This window comes from Sorex araneus, chromosome 3 (assembly GCF_027595985.1).
Source record: "Sorex araneus isolate mSorAra2 chromosome 3, mSorAra2.pri, whole genome shotgun sequence".
Lineage (NCBI taxonomy): Eukaryota > Metazoa > Chordata > Mammalia > Eulipotyphla > Soricidae > Sorex > Sorex araneus.
In genome coordinates this window covers 219,794,592-219,815,352 of record NC_073304.1, presented here as the reverse complement: position 1 = coordinate 219,815,352, position 20,761 = coordinate 219,794,592, and the positions used below count along the sequence as shown (strand labels likewise).

Below are 20,761 nucleotides of genomic sequence, written 5' to 3'. Positions count from 1 at the left end.
AGCGCGCGTCTCAGCCCTGTCGCGAAAGGGCGGGGGTGGGGGTGGGGTGGGGGGGGGGACAGAGCCAACAGCCGCCGGGAAATACCCTGACTAACCCGAGGCTGGCAGGAAAGGCAAAGGTCATCTGGGGACCAAGAAAAGGAAAGAGAGAAGGAAAAGCCTAAAAAATGAGAGAGGAGTAAGTTAAAAAAAATATATATATATATAAAACACTTTATCTTCTAAGAGTAAATTATGCCGCAGACACCTGTGCTAGGCGCTGTCCTCTGAATGCTGCTCCCACTTTTCCCCTTTCACTGCTGGGGACAGAATCCAGATCTCATGCATGCAAGGCACTTTTGCTGCCGAACCTCTTCCCCCAGACTGAATCCAACATTTTTGATTGTTGCTCTAGTTTCAAATAAAAAAAAAAAAAGACCTAAACCTAAGTTCAGAGAGGCCGAAAACCTTTACTTGGGGGATCAGAGAGATAGTACATCGGGGACAGTATTTGTCTTGTACACAGATGATCTTGGTTAGATCCCCAGCATCTCATAGGGTCCCGGAGCCCAGCCGAGTGTACCTCCCCCACCAAAAAAAAAAAAAAACCTCTACTAAAGATTATAAATGTAGCTAGGGGGTGACTGAGGGCAGGAGTGATAGTATAGTGATTAGGGCGTTTGCCTTGCAAGCAGCCGACCTTGGTTCGATCTGCAGCATCCCATATGGTCCCCTGAGCACCACCAGGAATGATTCCTGAATGCAGAGTCAGGAATAGGCTCTGAGCATTTGCTGGGTGTGGTCCTGAAACAAAACAAAACAAGGGTGGTGGAATAGAAAAGTGAAATAAAGGACCCTAATGCCAGCCCCATCTGCCTGGTCTCTCTCCCCGCCTCTTCCTTCCTGCCCCACTGGTTAAACCTCTCCCCTCAGTGGCTATACTTCAAAAACCCACTAACCAGAGATGGGGACAGAGCCCGCAGAGCAGGTAGGAGTGGCGTCCTGAGGGAGAATTGGGGGGGGGTGGCTGGTAAAGGATGGGATTCTTCAACTAGCAGTAGGCTTGGTATCCCCTGACCTGACCAGGATGCCTAGAGTTATTTGGAACCAGGTTCTGGATAGTTGGGGTAGTGATGGAAGTGTGGGGGTGTGGGACTGGAAGGAAAAACTGAACCTAGAGATCTAAGTCCCAACCCAGCTGGAATAACCTGAGAACCAACCATGGGGTGGTGGGCTGGGTGGGGTGAGGCAGAAGGACCCAAACCTTCAACCTGCATGTTGGGTGTTTGTCCAGGAGAGGGCGCAGCAGAGGCGTGCCAGTAGCACCAGGATTTATTAATAATACTGCCTCTGTGTGGAGGATCAGACGCTTCATATCAATGGATATCTTTCTTATTTTTCTTTTTTTTTTTGGGGGGGGAGTGGGCCACTCTGGCTATGCACATCTTTCTCCTGACTCTGCACTCAGGGGTCATTCCTGGTGGTGCTCATATGGGGTCCCAGGGACCATATGGGGTGCCAGGGATCAGCTTTGTGCAAGGCAAACGCTCTACCTGCTGTAATATCTCTCCTGCTATCTTTCTTATGTCTAACTGCATATCTTCCAAACCATCCAGGCAGTGGGCTGGTCCAAATCTGTTATCTCTACATTATGTATCATGCAACCGCTATGGGGAGGGAGCAGGCAGCTTGCTCCAGGTCCCGCCTGGAAGGTGGAGGCAGGAGGGGTGCTCAGGGAAGCTCCCGGCATGTTGAGGGCATGCTAAGCAGAGTTTTAAGTTTTCTTCCCCTGGACTGTTGAGCATGGAACACAGGGGCTCTGGGGGAGGTGTGGGGAAGATGTCTTATCAATCTCTTTCTCCTTCTGACCTCCCCAGGTCTCCTGGGGCCCCTACTCCGGGGAAGATGAGACTGCCTACTTGGACTGGCCCTTGCCAGAGCTCTGTTACAAGGAGGACGTGCAGGCCTTCAGCCGTGCCTTCCAGCCCAGTGTCACGCTCATAGTGGCTGCTCTGGGCTTGGCGGGCAATGGCCTGGTTCTGGCCACCCACCTGGCAGCCCAGAAGGCTGCCCGCTCGCCCACCTCTGCCCACCTGCTGCAGCTGGCCCTGGCCGACCTTCTGCTGGCCCTAACCCTGCCTTTTGCTGCAGTGGGGTCTCTGTGGGGCTGGAGTCTGGGGGGCACCGCTTGCCGCCTCATCTCGGGCCTCTACTCGGCCTCCTTCCACGCCGGCTTTCTCTTCCTCGCCTGCATCAGCGCTGATCGTTACGTGGCCATCGCGCGGGCCCTTCCCTCCGGATCCAGGCCCTCCTCACCCAGCCGGGCACACTGGGTCACGAGCATCGTGTGGCTGCTGTCCCTGCTCCTGGCGCTGCCCGCTCTCCTGTACAGCCAGGACAGCCGGCGGGAGGGCCAGCGGCGCTGCCGCCTCATCTTCCCCGAGGGCCTGACGCAGACGGTGAAGGGAGCGAGCGCGGTGGCGCAGGTGGCCCTGGGCTTCGCGCTGCCGCTGGGCGTCATGGTCGCCTGCTACGCGCTCCTGGGCCGCACGCTGCTGGCCGCCAGGGGGCCCGAGCGCCGGCGAGCGCTGCGCGTCGTCGTGGCTCTGGTGGCGGCCTTCGTGGTGCTGCAGCTGCCTTACAGCCTCGCCCTGCTCCTGGACACGGCCGACCTCCTGGCGGCGCGGGAGCGGAGCTGCACGGCCAGCAAGCGCAAGGACCTGGCGCTGCTGGTGACCGGGGCCTTGGCCCTGGCGCGCTGCGGCCTCAACCCGGTGCTCTACGCCTTCCTCGGCCTGCGCTTCCGCCAGGATCTGCGGCGGCTGCTGCGGGGGTCTCACTCGGGCGGCCGCTGCCCCCGCCGGCCCCGCCTCTCTTCCTGCTCGGCTGCCACCGAGACCCACAGTGTCTCCTTCACGGACAACTAGGGCCGCGAATCCAGAGGAGGGGGCGGGCCGAGGAAGTCATTCCCGCGGGGATGGGGGTGGGGTGGGCTGGGCTGGGCTGGGCTGAGGGGAGCTGGAAAGGGGAGGCGGGGGGTGGGGGCGGGTTGAACGAGAAAGAGGTCGAGGCTTGACTGAACCGCGTCTGGAGCGGGTCCCTGAACGTTGAGAATATGGAAATGAGATGCAACCCAACAACTGTTACTATTTTTGAGTTCCTGGCTTGGAAGTGATTTGTAACAGCGCTGGGGCGGCGGGTTCCCCTCCTCCCCCTCCCCCGTTTTGGACTCCGAGCGGAAAGTGCAGCGAGCCTAGGGGGAGGTGGGGGGCTGCTGAGCCTGCTAAAGCCCCGGCCACGGACACTCTCCTCCACCCTGTTTCTTGCCGGCAGAGGTGAGGTGGGAAGGCTGCCAGCCGGGAGGCGCGAGGGTCCCTCCTGAAACGGTGCAAGGGAGAGCTTTCTAACAACCCGAGCGCACTCCGGCACCCGCCGCCTGGGCAGGGACGTTGGGGCTCAGGCCGTGGGGACTGTGTGCGCCAGTGCACGATGTGGGGGGGGGGTGGCGGGAGGGGGAAGGATGCGGGCCGGACAGTCCTGTGAGGGGTGGACTTTCGGATTCGATGACCATTTTGCAACCCTTTCCACGGTCCTGTAGTGGAAAGGGGGGGGAAAAAGAAGTTGAGCCGAAGACTTTTTTTTTTTTCATCTTGGAGAATTCCACTTTGCACATTTCCAAGTCATTATCTTGGGCGTGGCGGGGTGACCGCCGCTTTCCATCTTGCCCGGGGCCGGCTCATAGGAAATGCATGGAGCATTCCGGAAAGAGAGAGAGGGTAGACTTCGGAAAGAACTTTCCTGCAGGCCAGGGGCTGGGATCCCAACGGGGGTGAGAGTACATGTGTGATGGAGTTATTTCTATCCCGGAGGAAGCGCCTTTCATCTGCGGCCAGGGACGGGGATGGGCCTCGAGAACCATCAATCTTATTGATCCCTGGTCTTTGTTTTACACACTCACGACAGACAAGATGGTGTTCCTGTGCGACAACTCTCTCAATTTAATATCCGGTCAGCGAGGCTGCCCAGTGCACTCTCCAGCCCCGAGTGTGGGGACCCGGGGCAAGAAGGGCGGGGCGTGGCGGGGAGATCTCCGGGGAGGCGCTGGCCCGCTGTCCCCGCCCGGTCCCACCCCGCCCAGTTGGGGTTCGCCTTTTCCAGGAGTGTCCTGTGGCCGCGACCGAGGGCCACCGGCTCCCCAGCGGGCGAGGGTGCAGAAGAAGCCCGGAGAGGGCCCCGGTCCTCAGAGGAGCCCAACGCGCCAGCCCCGCGGGGCCGACCTGGAACCGGCCACCGGAGACCGCGGGAAGAGCCGCTGAGTCAGCAACACTCGAGCGCGCCCGAGGTCGCCCTGGCCCCGCCCGCCCGCGGCCCGGCCCCGCCCCCTCGGCGCCCGGGTTAACCCCTTCCCACCCGGAGTGCTCTCCGCGCAGCTCCCGTTCCAGGGCAAGTCCCCCAGACGCCCGAGGCACAACTCTCCCCACTGGATTTCGGCGGGCCGGGCGCTCGGCATTCAATTTTACTACGCAAAGAGAAAAAAAAATCCACAAAAAATATTTCTCTTTTCCGGAGTCACTGCCTCAGCTTCTCCACTCCAGAAAGGAGGTGACTCAGACGGAGGGGCTGGACTCCTTCACGCAGGGACGGAGAGCCACCTCCGCCGCTGTGTCCGGTGCGGGTCCGGGCACTTTCGGGCACTTGAAACCCAGTCCACTCTCCGGGACCCTGAGACCAGACAAGGGGTTCACAGGGCAGTCGTCGGGACCTGCCCTGGGTTCTCCAAAGGGTTTTTAATCGGTGGGTGGGCACGCCAAGGGTTAAAAGCAGAGCGTGAAGGCGGGCTTCCGTGACGTCACCAGCACTCCGCGACTGACCTCAGTGATTGGGGCGCGGCTCGCAGGGTACCGCCTCCTCCCTCCCTATTCCCCTGCCCCTCCCCGCTGTCACCGAGCCAGGGGCACATGATGCAACCCACCGCGGCCTTGGCCGTGTGATTGGTGGCCGTTCCCGGCGCCAGGCACAGGGATTGGGCAGAGGGACCGTGACGAAGACTAGACCCTGCCCCTTGAAGAAGGGAGGAGAGAAAGAAGAGGGAAGGGGGGGGCCACCCGGCAGGCAGGGGGTGGGGAGGCGGGGTCCCGGCGCTGTGCTCCTAGCGCGCCAGTCCCGGGGCTGCAGGGAGCGCAGCACGCGCGGCCCGGGCCCCGGCCACCGGACGCCCTACCGGACACAGTCTTCCCTGGAGCTTGGACCACTGCCCACCTCGGACACTGCACCGGACATTGCCCCCCGCAAGGCTGGACACTACAACGGACACTACTTCCCAGCTCCGGACATTGCTCCCTCCTTCCCCCCCGCTCCGGGCCCTGGACGCCTTTCCCCCCTCCCCCTCCGGGGGCCCAGACACTCAGCCCCTTGCGGGTTCTAGCGAGCGACTCCTTGCACCCCAGCGCCAGACACTGCCTCCTCCCTACGCCTCCTTCTCCAGCCTCATCTTTCCCCCACCCCCTTCGGGGGTCGGAGCACCGCCACCTTCCCTGACCCCCTGCAGCTCGGCCCCGCTGCCCGCGCCCCCATCCCCCGGCTGCTCGCCCGGATGCCTCTCCCCGGGGGATTGTGGTGGCTCCTCTGCTGCCGTCGAGGGTTCACTCTTCTGCACCGGGACTACGGGGACGGCGAGCTTAGCGGGGACGGGGACGAGGACGAGGACGAGGAAACCTTTGAGCTGCGGACCCCGAGTCCAGCGGGCGGCGGGAGGGTAAGTCCCAGGGGGGTTGGAGCCTCGTCTAGCTACCACCGAGCGTCACGCCCGCTCCTGTTCAGCTGCGGGACTCGAGCCCCGCGCGCCGCACTCCGTCAGGACGCCTGGGGCCGCGGGAGGGGGTTTCGCTGCGGGGCGGGCGGGGTCTCGGAGCCCCCCACCCCGCGGAGCTCCGGGAGCAGGCGTGCGCGGGCTGTGCCTGTGGGCCTCGCGCTGCGCGCGGGTTGCTGTCCACCTGCTGGGGCCCCGGAGGCAGGGGCGGCGTTTCGCGTGGCCCGACCTGGCCCTGCCTCTCCCTGCCCCGCCGGGCCCGCGTCCCATCCCGTCTCCTTCCGCCTCCGCCAGCGCCGAGGAATGTGGCGAGGCCGGCTGGGCGGCTCGGTCGCCTGGGTCCGCTCCGCTCCCAGTTCGTGAGCGCCGAGCGCAGGTGCCAGATGCGGGAGCCCCCGCCACAGGGACCTGGGCGAGGGGGAGAAGGCATCCTCGCTTTGGGGTTGGGGGCGAGGACACGGAGAGGGAGCTGGGGGCCACAGCTCTTCGAGGGTCTCTCGTCTTGGACCTGCTGCGCAGGACCCAACTCTCCACCCGCCCTGGTGAGGCTCCTGGGCAGACTTGAAGGGGGTGTGGAGAGACGCGATTGCGGTGTGGTCGGATCTCCCGGTGGGGAAACTGAGGCTGGGCTGGTGCAGGAGGCTTCCGTCCCCTGGCATCCCCTTCTGGTGCTTTTGCACCCTCATCCAGAAGCTCTCTGTGCCGTGGCCTGGGTCAGGCTCCCCTCCCCCGCTCAGGGGTCCAAAGCAGGCCTGGTGGCTCGGTGCCCGGGTGGGGCAGGCTGCGGCGCTGGGGCCGGAGCCAGCACCTGGCGGAGGCGGAGGGCGGATAAATATAGAGGGGGGGAGGGAAGGCAGCAGGGGACTGCGATTAGGGGAGGCGGTCTAGGAAAGTGGGCCACCCCCCCCCCCGTGGTGGTGTGTGGCTGAGCACCCCTTTCACACACACACACACACACACACCCTAAAGCTTGGTGGGTCTACACCCTGGGAAATCACAGGGCTCAAGGGTCCCCAAGCCTCTCTCAAGGCAGGGCCGGCTCCAAGATCCAGCCTATGGCCTCCTTCATGCTCCACCCCCCCTTCCCGGGAGCTTGGGACAGGTGTTCCTTGCCCCCTGTCCCCCACCCGCTCCTGGCTTTAGCTGTCTGGGTGCAATGGGACCATGGCATGGTGTCCGCCTGCCCTGGCTCCTGGACTCATCTGGGGCCTTTCTCAGACCCCAGAGTACAGTTAAAGCTCCAGGGCATGGGGTGGGGATTCCCAGTCACCCCTCCCCTGGAGAGCCAGCACCAGTCTTCAGCCTAGCCCACACTTCCCGAGCTCAGGGAGCCCAGGGGCCGGCCCACCTTCACTCTCAGGCATATCTGGGGCTGGGGGACAAGAGGAGCACTTGGAGAAACCCTGCACTGAAGGGGTCCCTCTCCCCTTCACTCGCCTTGGATTTCCCCCCACCGGACCGCCCTCCTACCACTGAAGGGAAGATGGGAGGGGCTGCCAAGGTTGCTCCAGGAGTTCGAGGCTGAGCTGGCATGGAACCCAGGTCTCCCGTCCCTGCCCAAGCCCTGCCTGCAGCTTCAGAGGGTAACGGAGGTGAGGGACCGGCGGGGCTTCTGAGCTCGGCTGTTAGGCAGAGAGCAGCGGAAGGGGCCAGGCCAGCGCCTTCAGCGTTCTCCACTACAGCCACTGGGATTCCTCAGTTTCCTGCGCAGTGCAGTTCGCCGTCTGGGAGGCGGGGGCGAAAGCCACAGGCGCTCCCCTAACTCCCAGGAGGGCTCCGATTCTGAGGGCCGCCCCGCCTTCTTCCTCAGGGGCCCCTGGATGTGACACTGACTCAGCCCGGGAGGGGCTCGCAGGTCTCCGACAGGTAAGCCCCGCCTCCCTCCTCGTCTTGGGATCTTGAGACGCGCAATTGCTGGGACCCCCGTCCTCGCTGTCTTCCCTAGCCCGTTGTGCAACAAGGGAGAGGCCTGACGCTGCCGGACGCTGTGGTTTGGCCAGGGTCCCGGGGGGCGGTCCTGCTGGGGGCACAGGGAGGAAGAGGGGGGGTCCAGGCTATTTCTGGTATGAGGTCAGAATGGCCCGGCGGTTCCCACAGTCAGGGGGGAGGAGTGCCCAGCCTGGGAGCAGGCGCCCCTCTCACTCTGGGGACCCTCTCCTGGGTCAGGATCAGCAGCCTCGCCCCTCTTCCCCCCCTTACCCCCCCCCCCGCCCTCTGGTCCAGGCTGCACAGCTGGGAGGAGACGCGCAGCCTCATCCCAGAGAAGGGGCTTCTGGAGGACGACCCGGACGTCGTTGTGAAAGGTGGGGGGCCCCTGCGTGCATTCTGGAGGACCCCCCATGCCAAACCCTCCAGGTGGCAGCTTCTTCCACTGATCACTTATCCCTCCACCTCCTCCTCCTCCTCCTCCTCCTCCAGGTTGGCTGTACCGAGAGCCCCGTGCAGGAGCTGCAAGGCCCTGGCTGCCCCCGCGCAGGGCCTGGTTCGTGCTCACGCGGGAATCCCTGGACCAGTTCAGCAGCAGCGGGAAGGGAGCGCGCCACCTGGGGAGCCTCGTACTCACCAGCCTGTGTTCCGTGACCGGGCCCGAGCGCAGGCCCAAGGAGACGGGTGAGGCTTCACGGGCACTCGCCTGCCCTCTGCGGTAGGGGCTCCAGCCGTCCCTGGTCACCCTCTGTGGCCTCTCTTTGCCCCCAGGTCTGTGGTCAGTCACCGTGTCTGGCCGGAAGCACAGCGTCCGGCTCTGCTCCCCCCGCCAGGCAGAGGCTGAACGCTGGGGGGCGGCACTGCGGGAAGTGATCGCCTCCAAGGCGCCCCTGGAGACCCCTACCCAGCTGCTACTCAGGGACATTCAGGTTTGTGAGAGGAGGCAAGGGCGGGCGGCGGGGAAAGAAGTGGGCGGAGGACCCAGAAACTTCCAGGGTTGAGGCAGAACCCGCGCTCTCTTATCACTGCAACCCTCTCCCTGGCCCCTAGGAGAGCTGTGGTGACCCAGAGGCCGTGGCCCTCATTTACCACCGGAACCCGATTCTGAGACACACCAGCGGGGCCTTGTACGCCCCCCTCCTGCCCCTGCCCTATGGCGTTAGTTCCCCAGGTGAGTGGGTGCCCTAGCCGGAGCCCCCAGGGTGGGAGGGAGGTGGATCAGAGAGAAAAATCTTGCCTGTTTCTTGACAGGGGGAGGGGTCCAGGAGTCCTGGGGGGGCCCACTCAGCCCCTCACCTTCCAAAGGACAAAGAGGAAACTGAAGCTGTTGAGATTGAGAGCCGGCAGGGAGGAGTGGGGTTCTCAGTTTTGTTCCGTCTGTTTTTGTCTTGGAGTCACCCACCTGGCGCTGCTCAGGGGTTACTCCTGGCTCTGCATTCAGGAGTTACTCCTGGTGGTACTTGGGGGACCATATAAGGTGCCGGGGATAGAACCCGGGTCAGCCCCCCTGCAAGGAAACGGCCCTGCCTACTGTGCTCTCTCCGGTCCAAATCTGTGGGATATTCTTAAGACCAGGTCACGATCCCTTTACAAGTGGCTGAAGACTGGGCTGGCCTCAGTCAGTCATCCTCTCCCCCAAAGGGAAGAGTGACTGGCCCAGACCCTAAGCTAGAGGATTAAGGAGAGCTGGGAGAAGAACTCTGGTTTTCTGACTCCCCGCCCAGCTGGTTTTCTGGCCGCTGGTGAGAACGTTCAGTGCCCAGCGACCAAATCTGCCCGGGTCTGTCCCCCTCCCTTCCACTTGCAAAGTCCAGCCGTCTCGGCCGCCGAGGGCGGGCTTCCTGGAGGTAGGGCGGAGAGGCTGGCCCTGGGGGATCTTTGCTTTCCATCCTTCACTCAGCCTGTTCACACCCTCCCCTCCACCCCGACCCTTACACTCCCCCTGACCTTCCTCTGGTTCACTCCTTCCTCCCAGGGCCCGCGCTCTGGGCTCCCTCTCCAAACCGTCCCTCCGCCCCACCCTCCCGCAGGTCCCGGCTACGCGCCCTTGCGCGAGGAGGCGGTGCGGCTGTTCCTGGCGCTGCAGGCGCTGGAGGGGGCGCGGCGCCCCGGGCCCCTGATGCAGGGTGTGCTCCAGACCTGCCGGGACCTGCCTGCGCTCCGCGACGAACTCTTCCTGCAGCTGGCTAAGCAGACCTCGGGCCCCGCGGGCCCCCCGGGGCCCCCGGCCACGCGCGACCCCGCTGCCCTACGGTACTGGCAGCTCCTCACCTGCATGAGCTGCACCTTCCGGCCAGGGGGAGCCGTCCGGGGGCACCTCCTGGGGCACTTGGAGAGGTGAGAGGGGAGGGGCGGGGTTAGACCGAGGCCAGGGCGCTGTGGGGCGGGGAGAGACGGACGAGCCTTTCCAAAGAGCTTGGCAGACACCGCGCTGGGACCTGGAGAAGGGAGGGGACTTACCCAAGGTCAGGGCCGCCGCCGATCTGTAGTGCCTTTGTGGCAATTACAAAACCAGAGCCTGCCGCGCAGGCGGGGGGAATTGCAGAAGGGCGCCCCCTCTGGGCAGAAGATAAAGAAAAGACAGCTTTGCCAGGGTGGGGGGCTTTTAGGTTAGAAAGGGGAGTGCTTCTGGAGAGATAGTACGGCCTGGAGGGTGCTTATCTAGCACGCGGCCCACCCAGGGTCCATCCCCAGCATCCCTTAGGGTCTCTGAGCCCCACCAGGAGTGATTCCTGAGCGCACAACCAGGAGTAACCCCTGCGCATCTCTCGATGGGCCCCCAAAGAAACAAACAATGATGTTAGAAAGGGGAGCGCACCAAACGGGGCTAGTCGAGCTCACGTGGCGCACTTGTGCAAAGGCCCTAAGTTCCATCTCTGGCACCAAAAAAAGAAAGGAGGAAATAAGGGAATGCGGCCGCATTTGGGGGTTTTGAAAGGCAAGGTGTGGGGAAGTAGGGAGGGGTGGTTCCGACTCAGGAGAGGCTGCAGGGATCTTAGTAATTTCGGCTTTTTAGGAGAGCAGGTGGCTGCCTTAAACAGGAGATGGAGGGGAGAGAATAGACGAGATGAAAAATTACATATGAAGTAAGAAGGCGAGGGTGGGGGCAGGGAGGGAGTGAGGAGGGTGGCTTTCGTGGGAGCACTGAGCCTCTGGATTCTGTCTGACCCAGGACGGAGCAGGCGCTGCCGGACTCGGAACTGGCCGAATATGCGCGCTTTATCCGGAAAGCGCTGGGCAGGACGCGCGGCCGAGAGCTGGTGCCATCGCTGGCGGAGATTTCCGCGCTGAGCCGCCGGCAGGAGCTGCTGTGCACGGTGCACTGTCCGGGGGCCGGCGCCTGCCCCGTGGCCATAGACTCCCACACCACAGCGGGGGAGGTGAGAGAAACCCTCAACTCCCAGCTCCCCTGATGTGCCCGAGAGTGCGCCCCCCCACCGTCCCCCTCTCTCCAGTCTGAGATTGGACGTCTAGGAAATGGGGGTGGGGTGGGGTGGGGTGGCCGGATGGAGACACCCGCAATATTCCCCCAGTGGGCTCAGCCCCCCCCCCAAGCACAGGCGGGTCGCCTGCGCGGTGGGTCCCACTAATCCCCCATACCCCCCTCTCTCCTCCAGGTGGCTCGGGAGCTGGTGGGGAGGCTGGGCTTGGCCCGGAGTCGCAACGCATTTGCTCTGTACGAGCAGCGAGGGGCGCAGGAGCGAGCCCTGGCTGGGGGAACCCTCGTGGCCGATGTGCTCACCAGGTTTGAGAAGTAAATGTCCAGACCCAGCCCTGCTCCCGGTTAGTCCATCCTGCCTCTTGGCATCGGCCCGTCCCGAAATAAGGGTTCTCCTGCGCTGGCCATGTGCGGCTCAGTTGCCTTGTCGCGGGTTCCCAGGGGGAGTCCTGCCCGCCGGCGATTTTCGATCAGGCTCAGCGGCCCCAGCCCCACCCCCAAGCTATAGGCCGCTACCCGAGCGGACGAGCCTGTCCCCTCTGGCTCTCCCCCAGACCCCTCCCCCCACTTCCCCCGGTGCCCTGATGGGGAACTTGGGGACCCTCATTGATTGGCAAACGCGTCGCTTTCTCTTCTGCAGTTTGGCGGCGGAAGACACCGGGGTGGAAGACTCGCTGGACTCGGGCTGGAGACTGTGTCTGCGTCTCCACGGGCCTCTGCACCCAGAGGGGCTGTCCCCGCATGGTCACGAGCTGCCTTTCCTCTTTGAGCAGGTGTGGCTCCCCGAAGACCCCCCCCCCCGTCCCCGACCCTGGGCCCCCCTCCCTTGCTGCGACGGCCCCCCCAGCGTCGCGTCGCGGGCGGCGGCGGCTTCCCACGGATCCCGACGGGGAGCCCACGGCCCCAAGACTGACGCCCCGCTGCCTCCCCCCTTACCTCCCCCCGCAGGCTCACGCCCTGCTGCTGCGCGGCCGGCCGCCCCCACCCGACGACACGCTGCGCGCCCTGGCGGCGCTGCGCCTGCAGAGTCTGCACCGCGACTTCTCCCCGCGGGCGCCCCTGCCGCGCCTCGACTGCCTGCTGCCGCCGCCCGCGCCGCCGCGCGGGGACCCTCCCCGCCCGCTGCCCCGACCCGCGCCCTCCGCCGCCCTGCTGGCCGGGGCGATCTGGAGCCCGGGCCCGGCCAAGCGGCGGGCGGAACGGGCCCGGCGCGGCGGCGCGGGCGGCGCGGCGGGCAGCGTGGCCCGCGAGGGGGCCGGGGGCGCCGGCACCGCGGCCGCCGTCCTGGGCGGCTGGAAGCGGCTCCGGGGCATGGGCCGAGCTGAGGCCATGGCTGCCTACCTGGCCCTGGCGGCGCAGTGTCCCGGGTTCGGCGCTGCTCGGTATGACGTTCTGGAGCTGAGCACGGTGAGGGGGAGACGGGAGATGGGGACTCTGGAGGCCCAAGCCCCACACCTTTGCCCCAGAGCCACAGGCCCCGGCTGAGGGTCACAGCCACCAGCTGCAAAGCCCAAACCGTCCCAAGTCCCAGCCCCTGCACACAGAGGGAGGACCGTGGGTCTTAGGGAGAACCGGGACCCTCCCTGTTCGTTATCACCCCACGGCTGCCTCCAGGGAGCCGCTCCTTGCACCCTGACTCAGTCTGTCTCTCTTAGGAGCCTGATGGGGGCGCTCCACAGAAGCTCTGCCTGGGCCTGGGAGCCAAGGCCATGTCCCTCTCCCGCCCTGGTGAGACCGAGCCCATCCACAGTGTCAGCTATGGCCATGTGGCCGCCTGCCACCTAATGGGCCCCCACACCTTGGCGCTGAGGGTGGGAGAGAGCCAGCTCCTCCTCCAGAGTCCCCAGGTGAGTGGGAAGGAGTGGGAGGGTGGAGGAGGAGGAGGATGAGGATCAGCCAAGAAACCTGTCAGGGGCCAGATTGCTAGCACAGCGCGTAGGGTGCTTGCCGTGCACGAGGCCCACCTGCCTGGGGCTTGACTCCCACCATCCCATATGGTCCCCTGAGCCCGCCAGGAGTGCACCCTGAGTGCAGAGCCAGGAGCCAGCCCGGAGCACCATTGGGTGTGACCCAAAAAGAAAAAAAAAAAAAACATTTCTTGAATCGGGGCCAGCTCCTGGGGATCCCGCCATGTTCAAAGCCAGGCTCTGAGAGTTTCCATGAGAGCTGGGGAATCAAGACTCCACGGCAAAGTAGCCCTGGGCAGGATGCACGGTCGGGAAAGGATACTCAGAGGGTGACAGCTGAGCTAGCCGCGGGGAAGATGTGAGCAAAGGGCATTCCTGGTGGAGGGAGCCACGAGCGCCAGAGCTCTGGGATGAGAATAAACTTGGCGGAACAGAAAGAAGAGATTGTGACTGGCACCGAGCAAGCCGGCTGGGGGGGGTGGGGAGGTGGTGTTGAGGAGGGGCACAAGTCAGGCCTCAGGAAGGAAGCTGGAGTCTGACGACACCAGCCGAGGGGAGGATGAGATGAGAGGCCTGTGGCCCCTGATGCCCTCTGCCCTCTGCCCTCTGCCCCCCCCTCAGGTGGGAGAGATCATGCAGCTGGTGAATGCCTACTTGGCCAACCTCTCGCCCGAGAGGCCTCGCAGCGGCTCTTCTCCATGCCAAGATCCGTCAGACACCTCCCCTCCCAGCCAGCGCCCAGGCCTGGACGCGCCCCAGGGACAGTCTGGCTGTTTGGGGCAGCTGCAGGACTCAGCCTGCCAGGAGGTCACGACCTCTTCCTGCTTGGGGCCCGGACTTGGACCGCTCTGAGATCGGAGGGAACTATGGACGCGTTTGGCCCTGCAGGGACAGGGCGCACCCCACACCCCACGGCTGCAATGGATGCAGACAATTTTCTAGTTTGTGTCTTAATTTATTTGTAGACGAGAAGCAACAACGACGAGAAAAATCCTTATTTACACAAGCCCTTCCTGTGGGAGTGTTGTCAGTGGGACAAGTTGGAGCCCCACAGCTCTGTGCTCCACCCCGGGGGACACCCACGCAGCCGAAGCCGCACTCGAGGGGAGTCTGGACACACAGGGCCCCACCCTCCTTGACCTTCTGGATTTAACCCCCTCCTGGCCTGCATGCTGCTGTCGGGGCGGTGGGTGCGGCAGGCAAGCAGGCAGGCTGGAAGCTGGCAGTCACCCGCCTTTCTCCCTGGGGTGACAGAGGTGGCCTCCTGGCGTCCCCGAGGCCAGAGCAGTGAGTCACTCAGACCGACACTACCCAGTTCCTGCCCTGCTGGTCCTCTCTGGGCCCTGGTTGGCTGCACCTTTGGTGTGCCGACTGCCTGGGACCTGGAGTGGGCATGGGCCCAAGACTGTCTCGGGCACAGATAAAAGAGTTTATCAAGCGAGACTCAGCCCTACAGAGACTCAGCCCTACAGAGTCCTGCCCACCAACTCTGCTGAATTGGGGTGAGCTCCTGAATTCTAGGGGGCCTGGGAATCCAGAGTTCTAGCATTCCTGAGCTGCTCAGGATGTGGCCTGTGGCCAGGTCCTCCCCAGCTCCCACCCCCCACCCCCAGCCTCTGCCCTGGGTGGATACATCCAGGGCACCCGTGAGCCCTGACCCTCCCTAGGCCAGACACTTAGCTACTGGGGAGGGAGCAACTGTGAGTGACCCTCTGGAGTGCGGACAGTAGGGCTAGATCTGGTCAGCCAGCCCCGCCTGATTCCAGGCAAGAGACCCTAGGAGAAGGCGTGGCGAGCTAGTAGGGAAGCACAAACCTGGAAACGGGGTGGGGGGGGCCACATGGAGATGGCTTCAGCATCCCCATATCCACACACCAAGTGCTGACTCTATTCACAATGGAAAGTTTTTGTATTTTGTTTAACATTTATTAGAGCTACACAAGCATATCCCAGGCAAGGCATGGGAGGGACGAAGCAAGCGCAGGACCTGGGCTGGAGCCGAGGCCAAAGAGGTGACTGGGGCGGAGAATCTGAGTGAGAGGAACAGGCATGAAGTGGCTGTGCTTCCTGTCTAGCAGGGCTTGTGGGGGATGGGGGGAGTCACTGCCCCTGCGTGCCCCAGGAGATGTAATCCGGCCGCGTGGCTGCGTGATACTCATCAATGAGCTCCTGCACCACTTCCCGGGACCTGTCCAGCTCGTCGAAGTTCTCCTTGAAGATGTCCTCCTTGCGGAACTGCTTCAGGAAGGCCTCCCGCTTCCGCAGTTTGTCATACTGCTGGCAGGAGCTTTCGAAGAGCTGGAAGAAACGGAAATGTCCAGGGGCCCAGAGCCACAGTTCAGCAGGGAGGGCGCTTGCCTTGCATGTATGGCCGACCTGGGTTCGATGCCCAGCAACCCACATGGTCCCCTGAGCACTGCCAGGAGTAATTCCTGAGTGCAGAGCCAGGACTAACCCCTGAACATTCCCAGATGTAGCCTAAAAAATGGGCTGGAGTGACAGCACAGCAGGTAGGGCGTTTGCCTTGCTTGCGGCCCACCCAGGTTCGATTCCTCCGTCCCTCTCGGAGAGCCCGAAAAGCTACCGAGAGTATCTTGCCCACATGGCAGAGCCTGGCCAGATACCTGTGGTGTATTCAATATGCCAAAAACAGTACCAACAAGTCTCACAATGGAGACGTTATTGATGCCTGCTCAAGCAAACTGATGAACAACATGATAGTGCTATAGTCTACATCCCCCAAAACAAAAAGGTTAATGTCCAGGATGGAGGGTCCCAGGCCCTGGCACAGGGGAAAATGAGGCAGGTGGCTAGTGGCAGGGTGGCCAAAGGGAGCAGGAGGTGAGGCTCACCGAGGAGATGCTGGTGTGGTTGGCCATCATGAGCCCACTGACCCGATGGGCCGACGGCAGGTATGGAGACTTCCTGGACAGGGCCACCTGGATGCTGGCGGGGCCCCAGGGGATGAAGTTGGCCAGCTTCCTTTCCCGGATCCTCTGCAGGCTCTTGTGGACCTGGGTGGGGACAGCCGTGACGGGGGCGGCCTCTCCTCTACTCATGGGGGCCCGGGTAGGGTGGAACAGAGGGGCCCCGTACCTGGGTGGGGTCCACCTCGCCCTGGATGATGTTGAGGATGGCGATGTAGCAGTGGTTGGTCTGGCGGTCCCGGCCCGTGGACACCATCACGTTCTTGGGCTGCAGTAGCCGCCTCATGACGTCCAGGACCGTGGTCTTCCGCACGCTGGCCACCTGAGGGAGAGCAGGCCACAGGGCCCCGCCGGCCCTCAGGACACCAGCCAGAGGGGCATTAGCAACCCCTGGCCCCACTCAGAGTCAGGGTGGTGAGGGTGTGTGTGGGGTGTCACCTGGTGAGTATCAGTGAACAGTCTGGGTCTGTGCTGAGCAGCGGGGACTCTTAGCCCTTCTCTGCTCAGCATCCGACATCCGCAGCCCCGGCCAGTCCCTGCCACGCAGGGCGCCACAGGCAGAGCCCAGAGGAGCAGCGGGCTAGGAGCAGTTGGTGTCTGTCCCTTGGTTTGAGCGCAGAGCCTGGGGTGGCCAGCAGGGAGGAGGGAGAGGCTCAGGGCCCACCGGGGGCGGCTCTCACCGACTGGTCCGTGGTGAGGGGCGTGTAGCCGGTCATGAGGAAGTGGAGGCGCGGCGTGGGGATGAGTGAGGCGATGAGGCCGATGAGGTCGTTGTTCATGTAGCCGGGGTAGCGCAGGGTGGTGGTGCTGGCCGACATGATGGTGGACACCTAAGGGTGCGGGGGGAGTGTCAGGGGCCTGAGCTGGTGCAGCGGCAAGGAGGGGTTTGAGTGTGATGGCGCCTGTGCGTGCGGCTCACCAGCTGGTTGATCTGCGAGAAGGACGGGTTCTGGATGTGCAGGCGGTCTGTGGCGATCCTGTTCAGGGCCGTGTTGTCCAGCACCACCTTGGGGAACAGCACATTTTTAAGAAGGGGTGGCAGAGAAATAGGAATATTAGCTTAGCCCCCTGCCCCTGCACCTCTAAGTTTGGGGAAGATATATTCATTTCCAAAGAAAGTCCTTTCTCCAGGGCACTGAGATGCTTTGCTATTATCTGCCGTATCAGGTGGGTCCATTCCATGTCCCTTCCCTGTCCTGTCCGCCTCCCCGAACAACCCCCATCTTTCTTTCTCTCTTTTTTTTTTTTTTTTGCTTTTTGGGTCACACCTGGCGATGCACAGGGGTTACTCCTGGCTCTGCACTCAGGAATCACCCCTGGCCGTGCTCAGGGGACCATATGGGATGCTGGGATTTGAACCCGGGTCGGCCGCGTGCAAGGCAAACGCCCTACCCGCTGTGCTATTGCTCCAGCCCCTCTTTCTTTCTCTCTTTCACATGCATCTGACTTTGGGAACACCAGACAGTCCAGTGGGCATGATCTCCCCCCTCGCCTGGACTACCCTCTAGGGGAGGGAGGTCCACATTCACTGTTAAATACAAAATGAGAGTCCCAGTCTGAAAATGTGTGCCCAGGAATTCGATCTTGCCGGGGCGGCCAGAGAAGGTTGTGGCAAGAGTCACCCCTGAGACTGGGAGCGGAAGCATGAGGAGGCATTAAGTAGACCCAGCGGGGCCTGTGCAGGGCCATCGCTCTCTCAAGTCCCGCTGATGCAAGGGCCTCGCAGCCCCTTGCCAGTTCTGTCCATGTCTCATCAACGGGACCACCGCCGCTGGCCCTGTGGCGCATGGCTTCTCTAGATAAGGCGTATGTGCGCACAGGTTTGGGGAGATCAGCCACAGCCTCCACCATCCCCCCCATCTTCCTCCCCCCCACCCGGTACTGACCACACAGTCCGCGTTCTGGGTCAGCCTCTTGAGCGTGAGCAGTGAGTTGTAGGGCTGGACCACCACATCGCTCATCTCATCCAGATTGGGAAACACCGAGTAGGTCTGGACCAGCTTCTTGGGGTACCTGGGTGGGGGAAAGCGTACACTGGAGTGGAAGGAACCCATCGGAGTTCATCTCTCAAGAGGTCATTTCCTTTTCCACTGCCACCTAGTTCTCAAATCACAGCCGTGAGGGTGGAGTTTTTGGTCCCCAGGAAACCAGACAGGGTCAGCCTCCAGCTCCAGGTCCTGAAGACACCCCCTCCCCGACAGCTTTTCCCTCTGGAATCCCCCAGAGCCAGGATCCCTTCCTACCGACACCCCAAAGGGGAGAGTGGCAGGCCTTTTACTCGGAGAGGGAGAAAGGGACCGGGCCAGCGGCCTCTCCCTCATGCAGGCTTACCGGTCATTCAGTCGCTCCAGGAGGTAGGAGCCCAGGCCAGAGCCTGTCCCCCCAGCGATGGAGTGACACAGCACGAAGCCCTGCAATGGGGGGGGAACCCAGAGGCAATCTCCAGGGAGGGGGGCAGGCTACAGGCTTGTCTCAGTGCCCCGGCCCTAGGCCCAACACACTCCTGGCTGCAGGCTTCCTGGTTCCATCCCGGGCTCCTTGGGAAGGAAATCTCCCGCCTGCGGAGCTAATGCCAGCCAGATTAGGACCTTCACCAGGGCATGGCTCGCCCTTATTTACATCTCCATGTCTCATCTGATACTCATTAAAATGGTTATGAATTGCACCCCCACCCCAGACGCCATCTGTTCAGCCCCCTCTAGTTTCTCCCCCAGCTTTTTCCAGCCTCCCACCCGCTCCCTGCCCCCTCCAGTGAAGTGGAACAGACCCTCACCTCTAGGCTGTCACTTCCATCCGCTTCTCGGTCTATGATGTCAAAAATGTCTTCATGAATTTTCTCTCCCTGTGGTGCCAGACAGGGGAGTAAGGGGCCAGGAGGTCCTGTCTTCTGAACCACGCCACACCCCCCCCCAAAAAAAAAAAGGGGCTACCCAGAGACTAGGCCTGCCCACACCCTCTTGCTACTTTGCAAATGATTTGCATAAACGTTGCATCAACCTCACCTAAGCCATCCCTCTTGGCAGGGGATCTCGTAAGCCTCTTTTTTTTTTTTAATTGCCAATCTGGTCCTGCCAATTCCCTAGGCTGTTTGCCCCAAGGGAGGGAACATCAAAGGTCTCCAGGGCAGCCTCTCTACCTGGGAGAATCCACAGGCCCAGTTGTTCCCGGCTCCTCCTCCGTGCTCTGACAGGTAGATGTTCTCGGGGTTGTAGAGCTTGGCATAGGGGGAGTTGAGGATGGAGTGGATCACCCGGGGCTCCAGGTCCAGCAGCACGGCCCTGGGGATGTAGTGCTCATCGTCTGCCTGTGGAGCCGAGGCCAGAGGCCGCCCATCAGCCAGGCCAGCGCGGGGCTGCCGCCTCCCTGCCCTCCCTCCTCCAGCTCGCGCCCTGACCCCTCTGGCCAGCCCAGCTGCCTGCAGCCAGGCCGCTGCCCTGCCCTTCCTGTGCCCCGGGGCCACTGGCGGCGCTGGGTCAGTCGCTGGGGGGCACCTGGTAGAAAAAGACGTCCTTGCGGTCAGTGCCCTCGGTGGCGAACTCCTCGACGATACCCTCGGGGCTGATGCCATGCTCAGCGCACAGTTGTTTCCAGAACTCGAACCCAACTGTGGGGGATGGGGGAGAGGGGAGGGAGACGCCTGGGTCTGCTAGCACCTTAAAGCCTCGTGAGCTCAGGGTCGGGCTCAGCAGCTGTCACATTTCAGTGAGTCGTCACGACCCACGGCTGGAGAAGCGGCGCGCTTTGAAGGGGCTCGGACCATCATGCGCAGGAAAGCTGGGGGGGTGGGGGTGTCGTTTCATGGGAGGGGAAAGGGGGAAAGGCGGGTGCTCGCTCGCTCACTCTGGTTGCCGCACTGGCCCAGCTGCAGGGTGATGATCTCCCGGGGCATCGCTGCTCGGACGTGGGCGCCCCAGTCCCGCCCGGTGGGAGTCACGGCACAGACGAACGCCTGGCAGCCGGCTGCGCAGGACGCGGGGAGCGCTCGCTCCGTTTGACGCGTGTGCTCCGTCTGCGCGTGTGCAGTGCGGGCCTCCCCTCGGCCGGCAGGCCCGGGAGCCCAACCCGGGCATCCTTCTCCCCTAAAGTAGGCGCATCTGGAGCTCGGCACAGGCGCAGAGGGAGGCCACGCCCCCGCCTGCCGCCCCCCGCCCCCCGCCCCGCGCAGGCGCGCCGGTTGGGTCCAGACCCGGGGGTGCGGGAAGGGGCGGGCTGCGGCGGGCCAGGTGCCAGCGTCAGCGCTCACCCCAGAGGCCAGCAGAGCGCCGCGCACTGCTGGAGAGAGGGGCGGGGTCTGCCACCTTGCCTCCCGCTAGATATTCATATCTTAGTGGAATAGACACCATAAACCAGTTTTTAATCTTTTTTTTTTTTTTAAGTGTGTCCTTCTGTGGCATCGTTCTGCCAACACCCGTCTCCAGAATTTGTTCGTCTTTGTAAACTGAGTCTGTTCCCGCTAAGGAGTAGCTCTCCACCCGCCGTTCGTCACCGTTTTTTTCGGGCCCCAAGAAACTGACTGCATCAGCTGCCTTGTATTTATTCTTCGGAGTCTGGCTCATTTAATTTAACATCCCGTTCTCAAGATTTCTCCATGAAGGAGCCTGTGTTAAAATGCCCTGCCTTTTAAAAACTGGATAATATGTCACTGTGCTCGTAAACCACATTTTAAGTTATTAGATTCATTAGTAGATGAATAATGGGCTTGCTAGCTTTTATTGGCTTTTTAGAATAATGCTGCTATAAGCATGGGTATGCAAATATCAGTTCCAGTCTCTGC

At 62.7% G+C, this 20,761-nt stretch overlaps 3 protein-coding genes across 9 annotated transcripts; 2 read left to right on the top strand and 1 right to left on the bottom strand.

Moving 5' to 3' along the window:
* Positions 1–85: 85 nt before the first annotated feature.
* On the top strand, positions 86–2,945 carry CCR10 (C-C motif chemokine receptor 10). Its single transcript, XM_004608802.2, has 2 exons — positions 86–967; positions 1,857–2,945. Exons 1-2 carry the CDS (start codon positions 944–946, stop codon positions 2,904–2,906), a joined length of 1,074 nt encoding a protein of 357 aa, XP_004608859.1. The 5' UTR covers positions 86–943; the 3' UTR covers positions 2,907–2,945.
* A 2,130-nt stretch (positions 2,946–5,075) lies between these two features.
* Positions 5,076–14,599, top strand: PLEKHH3 (pleckstrin homology, MyTH4 and FERM domain containing H3). Of its 7 annotated transcripts, none has more exons than XR_008629371.1 (14): positions 5,076–5,734; positions 7,267–7,380; positions 7,599–7,654; positions 8,012–8,091; positions 8,207–8,398; positions 8,486–8,643; positions 8,765–8,885; positions 9,745–10,051; positions 10,887–11,094; positions 11,332–11,468; positions 11,794–11,926; positions 12,102–12,535; positions 12,809–13,000; positions 13,682–13,818. XR_008629371.1 is itself a non-coding variant. In XM_055133768.1 (14 exons), the coding sequence occupies exons 1-14, from the start codon at positions 5,573–5,575 to the stop codon at positions 13,910–13,912; spliced, it is 2,541 nt and encodes an 846-aa protein (XP_054989743.1). In that variant the 5' UTR covers positions 5,076–5,572; the 3' UTR covers positions 13,913–14,598. The 7 variants fall into 7 exon arrangements, 5 of the variants coding, with proteins under 5 accessions (XP_054989743.1, XP_054989741.1, XP_054989745.1 ...); XM_055133768.1 differs by having other exon boundaries at positions 11,332–11,459; positions 12,102–12,560; positions 13,682–14,598; XM_055133766.1 differs by having other exon boundaries at positions 12,102–12,560; positions 13,682–14,598.
* A 351-nt stretch (positions 14,600–14,950) lies between these two features.
* On the bottom strand, positions 14,951–20,110 carry LOC101556259 (tubulin gamma-2 chain). The gene is made up of 11 exons (XM_004608801.2): positions 19,828–20,110; positions 19,479–19,591; positions 19,124–19,291; positions 18,761–18,829; positions 18,319–18,398; positions 17,874–18,000; positions 16,907–16,993; positions 16,668–16,817; positions 16,157–16,309; positions 15,913–16,074; positions 14,951–15,358 (listed from the first exon to the last, which is right to left on the bottom strand). Exons 1-11 carry the CDS (start codon positions 19,874–19,876, stop codon positions 15,161–15,163), a joined length of 1,356 nt encoding a protein of 451 aa, XP_004608858.1. The 5' UTR covers positions 19,877–20,110; the 3' UTR covers positions 14,951–15,160.
* Between the last annotated feature and the right edge of the window lie 651 nt (positions 20,111–20,761).